The sequence below is a fragment of the Macaca fascicularis genome, chromosome 7 (assembly GCF_037993035.2).
Source record: "Macaca fascicularis isolate 582-1 chromosome 7, T2T-MFA8v1.1".
Lineage (NCBI taxonomy): Eukaryota > Metazoa > Chordata > Mammalia > Primates > Cercopithecidae > Macaca > Macaca fascicularis.
In genome coordinates, this window is record NC_088381.1 from 77,752,127 (window position 1) to 77,773,202 (window position 21,076).

The following is a 21,076-nucleotide window of genomic DNA, read 5'->3' on the forward strand; positions in this document are numbered from 1 at the left end:
TTAGGCCTGGTGTGGTGGCTCACACCTGTAATCCCAGCACTTTGGGAGGCTGAGGCGGGCGGATCACGAGGTCAGGAGATCAAGACCATCCAGGCTAACATGGTGAAACCCCATCTCTACTAAAAATGCAAAAAAATTAGCCGGATGTGGTGGCGCGCACCTGTAATCTCAGCTACTTAGGAGGCTGAGGCAGGAGAATGGTGTGAACCTGGGAGGCAGAGCTCACAGTGAGCCGAGATCAGGCCACTGCACTCCAGCCCAGGCAACAGAGCAAGACTCCATCTCAAAAAAAACAAAAAAAATTCATTTAAGGCCACAACATCTTGGCAGCTTTCTTACAAACCCATCCTTCTGAAATGTTACTTCAAATTAATCCTCTTTGCTCCCCAGTGTCACTATTCCACACATATTGTTACTGTTTCTTTATTCTACTTTCTCAGTTTTGGAACAAACTGCACTGAATACCTATGGGTTTGCCTGTTGTTATATCTATTTCTGTGGTACTTGTAATAATGGATCCCAGAGTAAAATTGACAGTTGGAATGCACAGTTAATTCTGAAACTAGACCTTAGTTGCTATGTGAAATACCAACTAAATTCTCAGTGAATTCACCTGAGCTTTATCTCCTTTTATTTCCCCAATTTGTAATTTCAGTTCAGGCCCAGAAAGATGGAATCCCAGCTAAGAAATACAAATTACACACTGTACTAGCAGCCCATGTGTCCGTGTTCTTTAAGTTCTCTTGCAGCTATGTCATTTATATTAATTTCCCTGTATTATTATAAGCAAAGCAAATTTTAGGGAAAAAACCCCATAATACCACACCTCATTTTTTTCAAGTAATAGGATCATAAGTCTCATTCTTCATGTAATACGTTGAGTATGCAATACATTATGTGTTAGGCTCTGGAAAGGCAGATTAGATCATGTTACAGATCATGTCCCATTAGGCAGATAAACAGTATTTTAATCTTTATTATATGTAACTTGCTTTCTGGTTTTTTAATGTTACTATTATGTCTTTAGTATATTATCTTTATTTGTATCTTTGTACACAGAGTGATTTTCCTTTTTTAAAAAAAATTATATCTTAGCCGGGCACGGTGGCTCATGCCTATAATCCCAGCACTTTGGGAGGCCGAGGTGGGAGGATCAGTAGGTCAGGAGATCGAGACCATCCTGGCTAACATGGTGGAACCCCGTCTCTACTGAAAATACAAAAAATTAACCAGGTGTGGTGGAGGGCGCCTGTAGTCCCAGCTACTCGGGAGGCTGTGGCAGGAGAATGGCATGAACCCGAGAGGCAGAGCTTTCAGTGAGCTGAGATTGCGCCACGGCACTCCAACCTGAGTGACAGAGCAAGACTCTGCCTCAAAAAAAAAAAAAAAAAAAAAAAAAAAAAAAAAAAAATTATATCTTTAGGATGGATTCCAAAGATATGGAATCAGTAGGTTTAAGGAGTATGGATATTTTGGCTGGTGAGGTGGCTCACACCTGTAATCCCAGCACTTTGGGAGGCTGAGGTGGGTGGATCACCTGAAGTCAGGAGTTTGAGACCTGTCTGACCAACATGGCAAAACCCTGTTTTTACTAAAGACACACTAAAAGTTAGCCAGTTGTGGTGGCACGTGCTTGTAGTCCCACCTAGCTACTCGAGAGGCTGAGGCAGGAGAATCGTTTGAACCTGGGAGGCGGAGGTTGCAGTGAGGCAAGATGGCACCCCTACACTGCAGCCTGGGTGACAGAGCAAGACTCCGTCTCGGAAAAAAAAAAGGAACATGGATATTTTAATGTGGTATAGGCTATGTATAAGGCCTATAGGTTTTTTATTTGTTTTGGTTTGGTCTTGTCAGGTAAAATGAGTTGCACTCTTTTGATTTCCTTGGAATTTTCTTGTTTGAATTATATGGCTGCTACTGCCGTAAAGAGTCATCATATTGTTTGGTTATGCTTTCGAGGGTCTTGATTTGTACTTTAATCATCATTTTCTCTCCTTTTCCAGGCCAAATTAAAGAAGCGAAAGCCTCGGGTAAAGAAGGAAAACAAAGTGCCCAGGCTGAAAGAGGAGCATGGAATTGAGCTTTCATCTCCTAGGCATTCAGATAATCCATCAGAAGAGGGAGAAGTGAAAGTATGAAGTGGGGTTTCGGTTGAGGGTTATTTATTTATTTTAGCTATACTTATTGTGCCAGCTGGAATAAAATCATCTGAAGTGTGTTTGGTTTATGAGTGGATTAAATGGAAATAGAAGATGTAAGTCTTTGCTTAATCTGTCAGAGAGGAATATAGTTTAAGTCAGCAGCTGCAAATTCATACATAATGGAAGTAAATGAAGGGGACTCTGAAAGGTTTTGTTGCTTTTTTTTTTTTTTTCTTTTTGAGACAAAGTCTCACTCTTGTACCACAGCCTAGAGTGCACTGGCACAATCTTGGCTCACTGTAATCTCCGCCTCCTGGGTTCAAGCAATTCTCCTATCTCAGCCTCCTGAGTAGCTGGGATTACAGGCACCTGCCAGCACGCCTGGCTAATTTTTGTATTTTAAGTAGAGACAGGGTTTCACCATGTTGGCCAGGCTGGTCTCAAACTCCTGACATTAGGTGATCTGCCTGCCTCGGCCTCCCAAAGTGCTGGGATTACAGGAGTGAGCCACTGCTCCCAGCCTAAAGTTTTAATGATAAATGGCGATTGACACGTATCCTCATTCTTGGGAATGAGGGGGAGTGATCAGGACTGTGGTTTACCAGAGAGCTCATGCCTAATGTAAAGGGCACAGCTGCTATGGAGTTCCGTTAACAAAACTCCCGTGGGTCAGGTTTGGCTTGCCAGTTTGTAACCTCTGGTCTAAGTAAAGTGAATAGTAAGTTGGTGTCATTTAGTGTGCTATTTCAGTGACAACTTTATGGAATTTCTGAAAGTGTAATTGTACTTGGATATTAGCTCCAAGAGGATCAGCAGTGGGTACAGGAACTAGCATGGATTTGAGTCATATATACATAAATTTATTTATTACTAGTTTTTTTTTGAGATAGAGTCTTACTTTGTCACCCAAGGTAGAGTGCAGTGGCGCGATCTGGGCTCACAGCAGCCTCCACCTCCTGGGTTCAAGCGATTCTCCTGCCTAAAATAATTTTTGTACTTTTAAAAGAGACAGGATTTCACCATGTTCGCCAGGCTGGTCTCAAACTCCTGACCTCAGGTGATAGGTCTGCCTGAGCCTCCCAAAGTACTAGAATTATAAGCATGAGCCAATGTGCCTGGCCAGTACATAAATTTAAATACGAGCAACCTAATCAGTTATTAGCTGACTGTGTACAGGTATATAATCTCTTTGGTACTCAGTTTCCATCCATGAAATGAGAGTGATAAAACTCATGTTGAAGGGTTGCTCTGAGAATTAAATGAGAGGATATCAGTAAAGAGCTTCTGCCTCTACAGTTTTAACTGGTTGTTACTGGAAAGTTTAGACTTTTCTGAGTGTGAGTGTCTTGAGGCTGTTTGCTTGAAGACAAGCTTCTAAGTGTAGACAATGATGAACCACTGGGGGCAATGCTGCTTTTTCCAGAAAGTACATAAGTAGATATAAAATTTGTGATAAAAATTCAGAGCCCTGTTTTGTTTCCTAGGATGATGGCTTGGAAAAAAGTCCAATGAAAAAAAAACAGAAGAAGAAAGAGAACAAGGAGAACAAGGAGAAGCAAATGAGTTCTAGGAAAGACAAAGAAGGGGACAAGGAAAGAAAGAAGTCAAAAGATAAGAAGGAAAAGGTAATGGTGCCCTTCTGTTCATGGAGATACTCACAGCCTTTGCAGTTCCCCGTTTGGATTTAGAAGTAGCGTGAGATTTGAGGGCCCTGCAATAATTGTCTTTTTATGGGTGTGTTTAAGAAGGATAGGTGGGGCCGTTGATGGAATACCTGCACTTGTCCTTGCAGAGAGAGGGGAACCTGCAAGTTTGGGGTGTTTTTTAAAAAAGAAGGCCTTTAGTTGGTCTTTTATTACGTATTTCAGGGGGAAATGTCTGAATGAGATAGGACAGGTGAGAGAAATCTTCATTTACATGTAAATACGAAATATGTTCTCAGATTCATATTAGAGAAGCACAGTCCACAGCTGAATTTGAAGAAGAGTTCGAGTCAAAAACAAATATTAGCAAGAGTTATTGGAATGTAAATGGATGAAAAGCCTTGCTATTATAACCTTTACATAGGGGTTTTATGAAGTTCATTCTAAACCCAATAATTTGGTACAGTGTTGCAACGTATACTTGCTGACGTCTGAACACAGTAAAATCATTGCCAAAACACAAACAACTGCTATAATTCTAATATCCAGTGTTAACTCTAATATAGATTTCTTGATAAGTACTTTGAAACTTTTACTTTGAAATTTTATATTATTAAATATAAAATAAACATTTAAAAACAAATATAAAAATCAGATTAGACTGTTTGGGTAGTCTTTCTCCTCACTTAGCAGTATATCACAACTTTCCAAGTGAATAAATGTTAAAATCATTTTTACACCCTTGGCAACTTAGGGAGACCTCGTCTCTACAAAATAAAAACAAGCAAAAATCTAGCTGGGCATTGTGGCATGTGCCTGTGGGCCCAGTTACTTGGGAGGCAGAGGTGAGAGGATTGCTTAGGCTCAGGAGCTCGAGGCTGCATTGAGCCGTGGTTGTGTCACATTTCACTCCAGGCTGGGCAACAGAGCAAGACCTTGTCTCAAACAAACAAACAAACAAAAAACATTTTTAATAGTTGGGGAGGATTCTGTTTGGGTGTAACATGTTAGAAGCAATTTGAATTTCCCATTTTGAAATACTTTCTAATTTTTGATGTTAATAGACCATATTGTGACAAATAACCTGTGCAGTTGTGCTCCCACAGAAAGACATTCTTTTTCTTAAAGTAAAATATTAAAAAAATAAAAACACAAAGAACAATTTTAGCCAACATCTGTTTATCCACTCTCCAGATATCACAACTGTTGTTAACATTTTTTCGTGTTTACTTTAAGTGGCTTTTTTCTTTTTTTTGGTGGGGCCAGGCAGGGGGAGAGGCTGATACCTTTTGTATTTCTTGAACATATGACTGGTACGGTTGAAGCTGCCCCCGTTCCTTTTCCCTGATTTTATTACTCTTCCTCTGTTCCCCCCATAACCACCACTGTGAAGTGGGTTTGAAACCTTCCTATTCATGTATTTATATTTGTAGTACATATTATAGTGCATATCCATATAACTATAAACAAAGCATGCTGTATGCTTAAAAATGTACATGAAGTCAAGCCAAGCGCAATGGCTCCCACCTGTAAGCCCAGCACTTTGGGAGGCCAAGGTGGGCGGATCACAGGGTCAGGAGGTCGAGACCAGCCTGGACAACATGGTGAAACCCTGTCTCTACTAAAAATACAAAAATTAGCTGAGTGTGGTGGCGTGTGCCTGTAATCCGAGCTACTTGGGAGGCTGAGGCAGAAGAATCTCTTGAACCCAGGAGGCAGAGTTGCAGTGAGCTGAGATCATGACACTACACTATAGCCTGGATGACAGAGCAAGAATCTGTCTCAAAAAAAGAAAAAAAAAAGTACATGAAGTCATTTTATATATCCTTCTGCAACGTTTCCTTCGATATAATTGAGATGTATATAGATTTCATTTATAATAATTTAGTAATGCAGCAGATTCCTAAATCAAAAGGTATGCTGTTAATAAAAGTTGCTACATGATACTCTAGAAGAGTTCTGCCAATTTACGATCTTAACCTCTTGATGACATTTCTGTGCATTTTATGGATAAAGGAGTAGAAGCCCAAAAATAGCACTGATGAAATTGAAGTTATAATTGGGTACATTTAGAGATGAAAATGGGAATAATGTGTGACTAAGCTGCTAATCAGATAGGTTTGTCTTCATGATGTTTCAGGATTTTATTTTACTTTTTAAAAAATAAACTGAGACCATCATATTTACCCATTGTAATAACGCAACATAGGTAAGAAATCCAGATTCCACGGTAGGATTGCACAAATGACAATGACTCCTTGTAACTCTTTTTTAAAAGCCTAAAAGTGGTGATGCCAAATCTTCGAGTAAATCAAAGCGATCTCAGGGTCCTGTCCATATTACAGCAGGAAGTGAACCTGTCCCCATTGGAGAGGATGAGGATGATGATCTGGACCAGGAGACATTCAGCATAGTAAGTCTTGAAATTGGGGGATACCAGTGTCTGCAGCCACAGTGCTTGCTGTGGCTCTGCCTTTTATAGGTCTAGCCAGAGCTTCAGTTGAGCTGAGCAATAGTACATTACTTTGGAAACACATTGCTTACAATATCTGAAGACCATGTGCTCTTCAGCAGGCCGGCAGGAAGAGATTGTCTTGTCTTTTATTGAGGGGAAGTTTAAGGAGTGGATTTCATGTCTTGTGCTCCTAGTTAAGAGAGGCTCCAAGGGCTCCTAGAGGCATTTGGGAAAGAGAAGTGTTCACTGAGCAAATATTTATTGAATGTTTTCTGTGTTGCAGCCCCCAGAGTTACCATGTTGAATAGATAACCATTTCTATCATTGTAAACTGTACATTTGAGTAGGGGAGTTAGATAACTACACAAATCATGTTGGTGCACCTGTCACAGACAGGCCTCTGGAGGAGAGAGAGTGCATACTGTGGAGATGCTGTGAGAAGGGAATTTGACCTAGTCAGGGGATGCCAGAAGGGCTTGTGTAAGGAAGTGATGTTTGAGTTGGGTTCTGAAGGAATAATAAAAGGTAACAGGAGAAGAGGGGAGGGTAAGGCGATGGGGAGCGAGTGCATGGACCAGGTCTTGCACGGGATTGGATACAGGCCAGCGTGTCCTCAAGGCTCCTTTGCCCCTGGCTGGAGCTGCAGGTATAGATTTCACTGTGCCACCATCCCTTTCCCACCTCTCTGTGGTTTCTCCTCCCCATACTTCCACAAATCCATTAATCAAACAGCTCTTTCAGACCGAAAGAAAAAGCTGTTTTCTTCCAAATTTGAAAATACTTCTGTCCTGTGGCAGCAAAGGACCCTGTTGACCCTGTCCTGTAACTTCTCTTTGACTTCTTCTTCTGAGTTATCTAAAATCTATACACGTATGTATATAGATAATGTTTTCTTTCACTTTTATGTCTATTAAGTCTCTTTTTAGCCTGTGAGCTGTCTGAGGACAAGTATTATGTTTTATATAAAGTTCATTTAGATGCTAGTAGTGTATCAGTAAGTGAGTAGATTGAATAAATGAATAACTACATAGTCAGCTAACCAATCTGTTTCCTAGTCTTTCTTATCCAAGTGTTTATAAGAGAAAATGATATCTAATGTTCTGTGGTACCATGACATTTAAAAAATGCTCTTAAAAATGACTCATTTAATCTTGTTTTTATATTATGAAATCTTTAAAAGATGCAGAGAAATTTCAGGGATATAATAGGCATTGATAAATATACCATGAAGTTTTGTCAAATCTGAATTCTTTAAGACTCAGAATATAAAGCTGAATCCCTGGGTGTACCTCCCTCTCAACCTATGCTTTTTTTCCTCTTTTTTTTTTTGAGACAGAGTCTTGCTCTGTCGCCCAGGTTGGAGCGCAGTGGTGTGATCTTGGCTCACTGCAGCCTGTCTCCTGGGTTCAAGGAATTCTCCTGCCTCAGCCTCCTGAATAGCTGGGATTACAGGCGTGCACCACCACGCCCGGCTAACTTTTGGATTTTTAGTAGAGATGGGGTTTCACCATGTTGGTCAGGCCGGTCTCGAACTCCTGACCTCGTGATCCGCCCGCCTCAGCCTCCCAAAGTGCTGGGATTACAGGCGTGAGCCACCGCGCTGGGCCTTTTCTCTCTCTTACCTCCCAGATGTAACCATGATTCCGAATTCAGTTTTTATATTTAACGTGTAGTTCTAGAGTTTTACTACTTACGTCTGTAAAGATGATAGTAGCTCACATTAATAGCCAGTTAATGTTTATGTGCTTTATGTATATTTTTTCCACAGCAATCCTGTGAGGTAGGCTATTATTTCCATTTTACATATTTAAAAATAAGGTGAAGAGAGTTAAGTGATTTGCCCTATGTCACACAGCTAAGACATAGAACACAGTTTTGACCCAGGTAGTTTGGCATGAGAGGTTGGGTCCATAACCATTGTGCTGCCTGGCCTCCCACATATAAACAATACAGAGGATTGATTTCCTTGTCTTAAAACTGTAATTGGCACACTTGTGTATCCTATAACTTGCTTTTCCTCTCGTAACAGTCAACATTTTTGAGATTTATATATGTTAATTGTGGCTGTCATTGAAGTTTCATGTTATCCCACAATTTATTCTTCCACAGTTTATTCTTTCTCGTATTGGTGGACATCAGGATTTTTCCAGGTGTTTGCTACTGCAGATAGGCTATAGTGAAATTGTTGCACATATTTTCTTGTACCACACAAGTGAGAGCTTCTCTAGGGTGTATGACTTGAGCAAAAAATGGTAGGTCATTCATTAGGTATACACATCTGCCACTTTGTTAGATACCTGAGTTACTCTTGAAAGCAGTTGTAGAGATTGTATTAATTATAGCAATGAATTCAAGTTCCAGTTGCTTACCAGCCTTAGAAACAGTTATTAATTTCTGACTCAGTTAACAGTTGTTAATTTTTGCTAATCTGAGGGCTATGAAATACTGAAGGTCATTGGACTTTTATTTTCATATTTTAGTGGTCATTCATGTTCCTTGTGAATTGCCTATTCATTTATTCCAAATTGACATATTTGGAATAATTTATTTTTCTTACCTTTTCTGTAGGAATTCCTTTTACCTTCTTAATACTAATCTTTTATTTTTTATAGTCATTACAGAAGTCTTTTAGTTTTTGGTATATTTTTTATTTTATGCCCTTTTTAAAAATTGAAATACAACAGAAAAATCCACAGATCATAAGTATATAGCTGTGGAAATGACCACAAAGTGATGGAAGTTTGTAGAGTTTTCATTATTTGAAAATTTCATGGCCACGTGTCTTACTTAGTTCATTGTACCAGATACTCAGTGGCTGACAACCATATCCCTACACTATTCTGTGAAATTTTCTTGAATTATACGGTGGTAATTTTTTCTAAGTTCCCAGTTTTACCTTTATGGAATTTATTGTTTTTGGATATTGAATTCTGGATGTTGGTCCCTAATTTTGTCTTTTTAAGTTGCTCATTTCTGCTTTTTACTCTACTTTCTGGGAGATTCCTTCAACTTTGTTTCACATTATTTATTTCTAATATCTTTTTCCTCCACCACTCTTGAATGTCTTTATACTTGTCTTTGTTTTCCATTGTTCATGTTATACATATTGCCTTGATGGCTTTGCTGATCCTCAGTTGTCAGCTGATATTTAAGAGCGGAGGACTAAACATCTCATTGGAAGTTTGAGCATGTGGGTGGTGGGTCTTGATCTCCTTTGAAAGTTTTCACTATAGGATGATCTAGCAGGAACTTCCGATGGGTAGTCAGGATCATTTGGCTTTTCCTCTGGGGCGGTCACATTTTGTGAAGAATGCCCCAGTTTCCTGACTCTCTGGAGTGTGAAGGCCTGGCTCCTTCCATTCTGGAATCTGAGAGGCAGAAGACTTGGGTGGTGACTCATCCTGTGTGACTGTGCTCACGTGCTCACATAATCCTGTTTTCAATGTGGTGGGCTCACCCCTCATCTGTGCCTGTGCAGTCCAGCTCAGAGGTTCTTTTATCCTTTTCTGGAGAACAAGTCTTTGTATTTGTTGCTGGGTGGAGTTAGAGATCTGGGTATTTTACGAATCTGGATATGTGTTACTTCTTAAGCGTTTTTAAACCACTCCCTATTTTAGCCCTCATCCCTCCTTCTGAAGACAGCTCACCTTTGGGGGAGTTTTGCCATGTAAGCTGGGTTACTTCTTGGCTCTTTTTACTCCTGGCTTCGAATTTCATTTTCTCAGATCTGTTTTGTCATTTCCCATGCTGCCAATATTTTGTTGCTGTTATCCTCTCGCTTGTTTTCGCTGTCTTTGTGGGCTTGTCTCTTTTAAGGACCTTCCCTTTACCATTGTTTTAGTGGGATTGGGGAGGCAGAGAAAAGATTGATGTGTTCTGTTTACCATCTTTATCTGGAAGCCTTTCTTTTGCTTTCTTTCAAGCCTAAAGGATTTGTAAATATTTTATCCTGTATTTTTAGACAGTTTGTGGTGGGAGAATTTCAGGTTAGGTCTGTAATACTGCTCCTTATTAGATCTTCAAAATGGGCTTGTAAGGCATGCCATGCCTCTTGCAGATGAGGAAGCACTATTTAGAGAAGTTAAGTAAGGCGTGAAGTGTTATCACATAACTCTAAGTGATGGTGCTGGCACTGCACCTCAGGGTTTTCTGACTTTAACGCTGACACTTACTGCACTGCACTAGCTTTACCCACTCTTCCTCTAGCAATTGTATGGCATAGGGGTGGACTGTGTTTTCATTGAGAGCGCAATAAGCAAGGGACAAGACTTACTTTCTGCAGATTGTTTATGTCTTTACTCTTTTGTCCTGTTGCAGTGTAAGGAGAGGATGAGGCCTGTGAAAAAGGCACTGAAACAGCTCGACAAACCTGACAAGGGGCTCAATGTGCAAGAACAACTGGAACACACCCGGAACTGCCTACTGAAAATCGGAGACCGGATAGCCGAGTGCCTTAAAGCCTACTCAGATCAGGAGCACATCAAACTGTGGAGGAGGTAACCACTTTGGCCTCGTCTGCCCCGTTTGATTTGACTGAGTGTGGGAGTGGATTCTGTTTTCTTTTAATAAAAGGTGGCATAGCCACCTAAGAAACCTTCTTCCCAACAAAACTCATCTGTTGGCAGTGTACCTGCAGGCTTTAACTTTCCTTTCCATGAAATAGGCCATTCCGCTGAGACCAGCCTTTTGAAGGGGTAGGATGATGTCATTAATTTATTTTATGAGAGAAAGATAGTGGTACTGGATTTGCTGGTCTGTTCTCAGAAATAAATTTTCTTTAAGCCTACGAGGGACAGAAATCATCTGGTCTTAACTACTTTACCCATCTCAGGTTGATAACCAGATATTCAGATATTACTGTATCTAATACAACTAATTGATTGGTTCTGTACCAACACATGGTGAAACAGAGGTTAAAACCACAAGAACTTTGAGTTCTCTATTCTCATATCCTTCTTTAATAATTAAAGTAGTAATTTGGATTAAAGCAGTTAATCTAGAACTTACCAGTGTTTAAGGCATCATGGTTTATAAATGTTCCTTTATATATCCACTTAAAATTTTTAAAAAGATTTCAGTAGTTTTAGGGAACAGGTGGTGTTTGGTTACATGGATAAGCTCTTTAGTGGTGATTTCTGAGATTTTGGTGCACCCATCACCCGAGCAGTGCACACTGCACCCAATGTGTCGTCTTTTATCCCTCAGCCTCCTTCCCCCCAGAGTCCATTATATCATTTTTATGCCTTTGCATCCAATGTTTGGTTTTCCATTCCTGAGTTATTTCACTTAGAATAATGGTCTCCAGCTTCATTGAGGTTGTGCTGCAAATACCATTATTTTATTCCTTTTTATGGCTGAGTAGTATTCCATGGTATGTATATACCACATTTTCTTTATACACTTGTTGGTTGATGGGCATTTAGGCTGGTTCCATATTTTTGCAATTGCAAATTGTGCTGCTATAAACATGTGAGTGCAAACGTCTTTTTCATATAATGACTTCTTTTCCCCTGGGTAGATACCCAGTAGTGGGATTGCTAGGTATATATCCACTATTCACTTTGGATATTTTAAGGAAACATGACTGGAAAATCTTTTTTGTGTGTGTGTGTGTTAAATTAGACAGAGTCTGACTCTATCACTCTATCGCCCAGGCTGGAGTGCAGTGGCACAATCTTGGCACTGCAACATCTGTTTCCTGGGTAGCTGGGATTACAGGCACCTGCCACCATGCCTGGCTAATTTTTGTATTTTTAGTAGAGATGGAGTTTTATCATGTGGACCAGGCTCTTCTCGAGCTCCTGACCTTAGGTGATCCGCCCGCCTTGACCTCCCAAAGTGCTGGGATTACAGGCGTGAGCCACTGCGCCCAGTCATGGCTGGAAATTCTAAAAGGCAGTTGTAACATTAAATCTCTTTCCATTAATCACGTTAGTTCGTCTTTATTTTATTTTAGACTCAGAGGGTACATGTGCTTGTTTGTACATAACCACAGTTACTTTGAACTTGTATAGTTCATGGATAATGTGATTATCTTTGTATAATATGTCCAATCTCAGAGGACTGGTTTTTGAGTGAAAAGTGGATTTAAGAAAACTTCTGCCTGATGGTGTCCACAGCATGCTTCACCCCTATAAAAAAAATTTAATTTTCAAAATGGTACTTTTTTCACCTTAACACTGTTGCCAGCTTCTTTCTTTACCTAGCGGGCATCTGGCCTTTTTTTTTTTTTCTTTTTAAATTTAACACTGACTAGAAGATAGCAAAAGGTCATCCCACTGAACAGACTCATTTTTAAATGTGCCAGGCACTGTGATCTTGGCTAGCAGTAGTTTATAAGGTCCTCGCCCTTTACAAGTCAAAAAAGTAGTACAAGGCAAGCCTCTGGAGAAACTGTTCATCATGAGGCAGCAAATGCAAGACCAGATAGAGTGGAAGGGCCGAGAAGGAAGTGCATGAAGAGTAGTCAGGAAGGAAGGTCTTCTGAGAGGCAGGCAGGTGCACTTGAACTGAGCGTACATGACCTGAGTTGGATTGCTGAGATGAACAGAGTTCTCAGGCTTCAGCAAAGACTTGAAAGTGGGTCAGGGAGGGGACTGGGTGGTGTTTAGGGCTTAAAGAGAGTTTGTTAAAAAGACTGAAGCTCTTTATAGGAGGCTTTAGACAGGAAGGTAAGTGGCTCTTCACCTGACACAGCAGGCTTTCTAGTTAGGGAGCCTGTACAGGTGTCCTGTCAGCAGCAAGCCATGGTGAAACTGCCTGTTAGGAAGTTTGAGAAGATATGAGACTCCTTTATGGCGCTCACTGACTACCTGTGCTTACTCTTTCTAAAAACACCCATTTCATCATATCATTCCCCTATTGTGCAGAAACACCATGGTAGGGTGAACATAATGGAATTGGAGGGAAGAAGTCACTGAGAGTTTTAAGGAGTAAATGAAAGGTCATGGTGGCGACAACTGGGAGGAAGGAGGGGCAGTAACACAGAGATGACCGACTGAATGGAGGCCACAACCTGGGAGATAGTCGTGCTGATGGATTTGTGGTAGAGTCCAGAAAATGAAGGAAAATTTAAAGGACTGGAGTCCGGGGTGTCACTGATACAAATTCAGAGGAGTTTTAGGTACTGACAGAGCCTTAGTCTCTAAATCCCTCTGTCATACTATTTTGGCAGAACCATATAAAGGGGTACAGTAAGTCCTGAAATAACATTGTTTCCTTCAGCTTTGTTTCATTGTAACATTGATGAGAAAAAAAATTGATTTTGTTTCACTTAAAGTTGCAGTTTCCAAGAACCTATTGACAACATTAAGTTAGACTTACTGTATTATTAACGCTGTGTACTGTATTATTATTAAATAATGCAGTACTGTATTATTATTAAATAATACCTGAAATAATATTTCTGTAATTTAATTTCTATGCTTAGGGAATATACCACAGCAAAATTTATTAGCTTGCCATCCATGAAGATAATAAAAAATTGCTTTTCTAATTCTATAATTCACCAGAACTGTTCATTTTTCTTTTTAGGAACCTATGGATTTTTGTTTCCAAGTTTACAGAATTTGATGCTCGAAAACTGCATAAGTTATACAAGATGGCTCATAAGAAAAGGTCTCAAGAAGAGGAGGTAAAGTACAAATGGAATCCTAATTCATACAAACAAATACCAATTCCACAGAAAAATCTCTTTAATTATTATTTTTTCCACAGGGAGATGGTCACAGAATCATGGGTTATTGCTGGTGCTAATAGTCAAACAATAAGACCAGATGGGTGAAATAGCCAATGTATTGGAGCCTAACATTGTTGAAATTCTGACAAAGAGTGTTTACCCTGTGTTTTTATGTCCTAGAATCATTTGTTCACCAGGTTTTTTCTTCCATGTGCATTTTTCTTCCGTACATGTCTTATGGTAGCTTATAAATTTGGCTCCTAGGAAGTAATAGGGTGGTGGGCAGAAAATACTTTTTCTCTTCTTTTCTGGACCATCTGCTTGGTGTCCTTCCAGCTTTTGTATGGAAGGGGTCCTGCTATTCACTTGTGAGAGGTGCTTAGAAGTTGCCTCTCCTTTGGAGTAGGGGGATAGGTGCAAAAGTGAAATGGAGGAGGCTGCAGAGGCAATGCTCCTTGTGTGGGTGTGCCCATTTGCATATCTGCTGACTCGCCACATGGGCTGTACCCAAGTTGGACATTTGGTTCAATCTGTGAGCATTAAATACCACCTCCACTAATGTGTCAGCTCCATGAAGGCAGAGATTTTGCGTCTCTCATCTACTGCTCTGTCCTCAGCACATAGAACGGAATAGAATGGTGCTGGGGACAGGGAGGTATTTGTTATGCTGTGCCCAGTGCTGTGTTGGCCTGTGAAGCAGCACCCTCAAGTAGTTTATAATTTAATTTTACATGGAAGAATATGTTATAGCAGTAACATACAGGAATCATATACTAATAAGCATTATAAAAAGTCTATAAGAGGATAGTCAGGAAAGGCCCCGGAGGGAATGAAATAGTTAGGAAAGGCCCTTTAGAAGGGAGTGAAAATTAGGAAGAGGGACTGAAGTTGGACACATAATAATGAAAGACTTCATTCATTTAGGGATCAGAAATGAGTATAAGTTGAATAACAAAAATGGTAGTATCCTAATAGTGGGAGTATACATTGTCATAACCTTTCTGGGGGAGAATTCAGCAAGATTTATTAAGACTAAAGCATGCAGTTTTGCTTCCAGGAATTTAGTTTGAGAAGGAGATAGAGATTTAAACATGTTTATAATGGAAATTACTTGGAAGCCCAGCAATAAGAAATACATTCAGTGTGTCCAGGCATGGTGGCTCATGCCTGTAATCCTAGCACTTTGGGAGGCTGAGGTGGGGGTGGATCACTTGAGGCCAAGAGTTCAAGACCAGCCTGTCCAGCGTGATGAAACCTCATCTCTACATAAACTACAAATATTAGCTGGGTATGGTGGCACATGCCTGTAGCCCCAGCCCCTCAGGAGGCTGAGATGGGAGGATTGCATGAGACCAGGAGGTGGAGGTTACAGTGAGCTGAGATTGTGTCACTGAACACCTGCCTGGGCAACAGAGTGAGATTCTGTCTCAAAAAAACAAAAAACAAAACTCAGTAGTTCATGATATATCCATATTGGGAAGTACTAATCAATCATTAAACATAATATTGTAGAAATAAGTATTTACATGGAAAGACTTATACATTAAGTGAAAAATGAATGCCAAATATTTTTGTTTAAAAACCTCTATATAAATACAAAAAAAAAGCTTAAAAAATATGTGCCAAATTATTAACAGTAATTCCCTTGCTGGTTAGGTTTTAGATCACTTTATTTTTTTTATTTTGTGATTTTTTTTTTGTATCAAACATTTATTTGACTTGTGTAATAAGGAAGAATGTTACTCCAACATTCAGATATTTAGCTTGATGACTTTGGCTTAGGAGTTAGTTCCCACTGGACAGTGGAGGGTTTTTTGTTGCGGTTAGCCTTGGAAAGTTGGTAATCTTGGCTTTATATGGTCCAAGATGATCCTCCGAGAGTGCCGCCAGCCTGGGCACCTGTACAGTGCCCTGTACAGTGACATCTAGCGGTGTATGCATGTGTTCTTGCAGGTACTTAGCAGTGATGGTCAAACTCAGCATAAATTCCACTGAGTTCCCCCAGCAAATAGCCTAACAGTGGAATTTATGAGCGTTTTTTGGTTAGGAGGCAGTGAACGGCAGTTCAAAAGTTAAGAAGGACAAGAGGGAGCTATTTAGAGGTGATAGCCTTTATTCTTCTCTGGGGAATTAAGCCTGGGATCTTGAGCTTCTTTGGTTTCCTTTTACTCTTTAGGAGCAAAAGAAGAAAGATGACGTGACTGGGGGTAAGAAACCATTTCGTCCAGAGGCCTCAGGCTCCAGCCGGGACTCTCTGATATCTCAGTCCCATACCTCACACAACCTTCACCCTCAGAAGCCTCATTTGCCTGCCTCCCATGGCCCACAGATGCATGGACACCCAAGAGATAACTACAATCACCCCAACAAGAGACACTTCAGTAATGCAGGTAGGTCATTAAGTGGAGTTTTAAAAAGAGGTGCCAAAAAATAAAAAATTCACATAGCCGTTTCATTTTCCAAAGACAGTGGCTGGACTGTTGTGCTTTATTTTCTTCTAACACTTTATTGTCCTCTCTTTTCTTAATGAGAGAACGCATGAAATAAAGATCCCCCCAATTTTTTTGTTTGTTTATTTGAGACTGAGTCTCGCTCTGTCACCCAGGCTGGAGTGCAGTGGCTTACTGCGACCTCCACCTCCTGGGTTCAGGCGATTCTCATCCCTCAGCCTCCCGAGTAGCTGGGATTACAGATGTGCACCACCACGCTCGGCTAATTGTTAAATTTTTAGTAGAGACAGGGTTTTGCCATGTTGGCCAGGCTGGTCTCAAACTCCTGGCCCCATGTGATCTGCCCACCTCAGCTTCCCAAAATGCTGGGATTATAGGTGTGAACCACTGCACCTGGCCCCAGGACTATTATTTAAGCTTCAGATTAAGAAGAACCCAGCTAACATGAACAAATAAAAAAGACTGAGGGAGAAGTTTACATTCTGTATGGCCGTTAAATGGTTAAAACTGCTAATATTGAAAGAGCCCTTGTAAATTGAGAACAAAACAGTAACAATAGAAAAATGGGCAATCAGTAGCGTGAGGAGACAGTCTATGTAAGGGGAGAAAATATACCAACCATACATCTGATAAGGGGATAATATCCAAACTGTGTAAGGAACTCAGCTCCTTATGTAGCAAGAAGGCAAATACTTGATTGAAAAGTAGGCAAAGGACCTGAATAGACATTTCTCAAAAGAAGACATACAAATGGCCAACAGGTATATGAAAAAATGTTCAGCATGACTAATCATCAGGGAAATGCAAATTAAAACCACGATATCAGTTCACACTTGTTAGGATGGCTGTTACCAAAAAGTCAAAAGATAAGGGTTGCCACGGATGTGGAGAAAAGGGAACCTAGCACATTGTTGGTGGGAATGTAAGTTAGTACAGCCATTATGGAAAACAATGTAGAGATGCCTCAAAAAAAATCACAGATAGAACTACCATATTATCCAGCAGTCCCACTACTGGGTATACATTCAATGAAAATGAAATTAGTTACGTTGAAGAAATATCTGCACTTACATATTCATTGCAACATCATTTACGATAGCCAAGATATGGAATCATCCTAAGTGTTCATCAGCAGATGAACGGATAAAGAAAATGTATATATACACAATCAAATAGTATTCAGCTTTAAAAAGAAGGAAATCCTGTCGTTTGCAACAACGTGGATTAATCTGGAGGACATTTATGTTAAGTGAAATAAGAGAGGCACAGAAAGAGAAAAACTGCATATTCTCACTTATATATGGAATCTGAAAAAGTCAAACTCATAGAAGCAGGGAGTAGAACAGTAGTTACCAAGGTTGGAGGTCAGGGGAGAATTGGGAAGACATTAACAACAGAGATAAAATTTCAGTTAGATATGAGGAATAAGTTGAGAAATCTGTTGTGCAACATGGTGACTGTAGTTAATGTATTATATTTTTGAAAATTGCTGGGAGATTTTAAGCGTTCTTGCCACAAAAAATAAGTGCGTAAGGTAGTGCATATGTTAATTAGGCTGATTCAGCCATTCCATAATGTATAGGTATTTTAAAACATTGCGTTGTAATCGATAAATATATACAATTTTTAATTGTCAATTAAAAATTTTTTACAGCCTGGGCAACATAGACTCCATCTCTAAAAAGTGCGAAAATTAGCTGGGCATAATGGTGTAGTAGTCCCAGCTACTTGGCAGGCTGAGGTGGGAGAATTTCTTAGGTCTGGGAGGTAGAGGTTGCGGTGAGCCAGGATTGCACCACTGCATTCCAGTCTGGGCGATAGAGTGAGACACTGTCTCAAAACAAAACAAAACAAAACAAAAATTGCAGTTTTGAAACAAAACTCAAAGGAATCCATATTGAATTAAAATTTTGGAAATTCGATTAGAAAAAGTTAACTCTGTAGAGCTTATCCATTGTTTTAAAACAAAATGAGCAAAAGTTATGAATTAGTTCATATAAAAGAGAAAATTCAAATGGCCAATATGACAAGATGACCAACCTTGCTACTAGGGAAATATAAATTAAAGCAACAATAGGTTAACCAATTTTTTTACCTATTCAGATCATCAAAAATTGAAAAGGGAAATACACACCAATTGCTAAGAAAGTGAAAAAATAACCTTTTCAAAAATAATCTAGAAACCCACTCTGCAGGTTCTCTGTTCCTCCAGCAGTGGTCCGTGCCTGGGAAAGACCCAGATCCTTAGCCTCTTGCTGGTGCTCAGGATCACAGATCTCTTCAGTGGTGACAGAAGCCATCTCTTATCTCTGAGGTTTTCTGCTCTGTGGAATCTTAGTCCTTCTAGTCCTCATTGCCTTAGCTGCTCTTTGATGCCTTTAAACTTTTTTTTTTTTTTCCGGAGGAGATGGAGTCTCTCTCTGTCACCCAGGCTGGAGTGCAGCGGCACGATCTCTGCTCACTGCAACCTCCACCTCCTGGGTTCAAGCGATTCTTCTGCCTCAACCTCCCGAGTACCTGGGATTACAGGCACACACCACCATGCCGGGCTAATTTTTTTTTTCTTCTGTTTTTAGTACAGACAGGGTCTTACCATGTTGGCCAAGCTGGTCTTGAATTCCTGACCTCAAGTGATCCATTCGCCTCGGCCTCCCAAAGTGCTGGGATTACAGGTGTGAGCCATTGTGCCTGGCCTTAAACACGTTCTTTTTAATCTTCCCTTTCTCATTGTTTTTGGCAGGATGTAATTCTGCTATAAGCTACCCTGCCTGGAAGCATAAGTTCTATGTTCTGTAATCTTAAAAATCTGAGTTCAAAATTATTTCATCACCATTTTGTTGAGGGAAAAACAGGTAATGACTTTGCAGAATGATTGGGAAATGTTTCCCTGTTCTTAGACCTAGTTGCATTAGTTATACTGGCTTTTTTTCTAGTATTAGGCTGCTTCTGTGTTTTTCATATGATGTCACTTATTTTATATTCTGAATCCTTTAATTTCTTACTAAATGCATTGTTTTATTTAAACTTTGGATTCCTCACCCATCTTTTTAATAGCTCAGTACTTTGTAACCTGTGATTTACCTCACAGAAGGTTTAAGAAGAAAGAAAATCTGTTTGATTTACTCTGGAAACAATGAATTAGCTTGAGTTTTAAACATCTCTACAAAACCACAGATATTGATATCCTGTTAGAAATCTCATTTGATTTGAAGCCATCTTCAAGTGATCCTTTGCATGTTTAGAAAGTGTCTCTTTTTGATGTTATTTGTTAATTCTTAGGGTGAATATCAAAAGTTTTTTACTTTATGGTACTCTCATCTGATTTACCCAGATCAGCAATGAATTTAAGCCACTGGTTGACTGTACATCATATTAATGCTATCAGTTTCTAAGCTGGGCACTTCCTTAATGGTGTTATTCTTCAGCTCTGTAGAAAAAAGCTAGAAGGCCAGCAAAATGAGTAGAGACATTTATTTGGTAGCATGTCTTTGATCTTAACATAATTATAGACAGAAGGTGGATTTTTCCGTGAGGTCATAGGTTCCTTTTGGTTAGTCCTCTGTATTAGTTTCCTAGGGCCGTGTATAACAAAGTACCACAGACTAGGTGGCTTAAAACATCAAACATTTCTTTTCTCACATTTCTGGAGACCAGGAAGTTTAAAAATCAAGGTGTCAGTAGGGTTGGTTCCTTCTGGAGGCTCCGAGGGAGAATCTGTTCCGTGCCTCTCTTCTGTCTTCTGGTGGCTACCAGCAGTTCTTGGTGTTCTTAACTCATAGGTGCATCATGCCGATTTTTTCTGCCTCCATCTTTGCATAGCCTTCTTCTATGCATAGCCTGTCATATCTCCCTCTGCCTTTACTTTGAAAGGATGCCTGTCCTGGAATTTATAGCCCAACCTAAATTCAGGGTGATCCCATCTAGAGATTTTTAACTTAATTACATCTGCAAATACCTAGGTAAAATTTTTTCACACTCACAGGCTCTGGGTGGACGTGATATTTTCGTAGCCATAATTTAACTCTCCATCCCTGGACTTCTGTGTCCTCACTACATTTTCTGATTCAAGTGAGTATGATTCTTTTCCTTAGGAGAAAAGGCAGGCTACAGAAGGTAAAAGGATTGTAGTTTGGCCTTATCCTTAAGAGACAGAACACTGATCCAAGCTCAAAGTTAGAGAAATTACTTTTTTATAGGAGGAGGTCCATTTTTTTGTGTGTGCAGAATAGGGAAGAATAATAGAATCAGTGAGTGTAGTCTGGAGAGATTTTCAGAGACCAGGCACAGCAGGTACCAGCAGGTGAAATAAACATTAGATGTATAACCAGAGGATATTACCTTGCAGCTGTGAAACTCAGCAGTATCATTTTTTGAATTAGTTTGGTTTCGATGTTAAGAGTTTGCCACAGATTGGAAGGTTAAACAGGTATGGAGAGTGAAAAGTGGTAGTTCTTAAAATTTCAGAAGGAGAGGAGTAGTAAATTTTGCCTTAAAATCTTGTTGGAAAGAATGTTTGGGAGTCATTACTGATATGTTAGCAGCAACAAGACCAAGAAGAAAGAAACTTAATGTCTGTTTATAACGTGTCAGACTTTCAGTTGGAACTTCAGCAAAGTAGTGCTTATTTCAGCAGCATACCTAAGGAAATTGGAACAATACAGAGAAGATTGGTATGGAAGAAAACAAAAATAAAAAATAAAGCTGGGCGT

General features: G+C 39.8%; 1 protein-coding gene across 19 annotated transcripts in view; it reads left to right on the top strand.

Annotated features, from left to right (window-relative positions):
- CHD2 (chromodomain helicase DNA binding protein 2) overlaps positions 1-21,076 on the top strand; it is a 131,767-nt gene that overhangs the window by 102,278 nt on the left and 8,413 nt on the right. For 10 of the 19 annotated variants that reach the window (XR_012415467.1, XM_073996791.1, XM_045396007.3 and 7 more), the window contains 6 exons: positions 2,004-2,132; positions 3,626-3,766; positions 6,063-6,197; positions 10,557-10,735; positions 13,773-13,872; positions 16,094-16,307. Coding sequence is in view for 10 of the 19 variants with exons in the window: in XM_073996791.1 (XP_073852892.1) it covers positions 2,004-2,132; positions 3,626-3,766; positions 6,063-6,197; positions 10,557-10,735; positions 13,773-13,872; positions 16,094-16,307 (898 nt within the window). In the remaining 9 variants the exon portion in view is untranslated. Of the gene's footprint in view, positions 1-2,003; positions 2,133-3,625; positions 3,767-6,062; positions 6,198-10,556; positions 10,736-13,772; positions 13,873-16,093; positions 16,308-21,076 lie in introns of those variants that run through there. The other 9 variants (XR_012415475.1, XR_012415472.1, XR_012415473.1 and 6 more) reach the window with 4 other exon arrangements.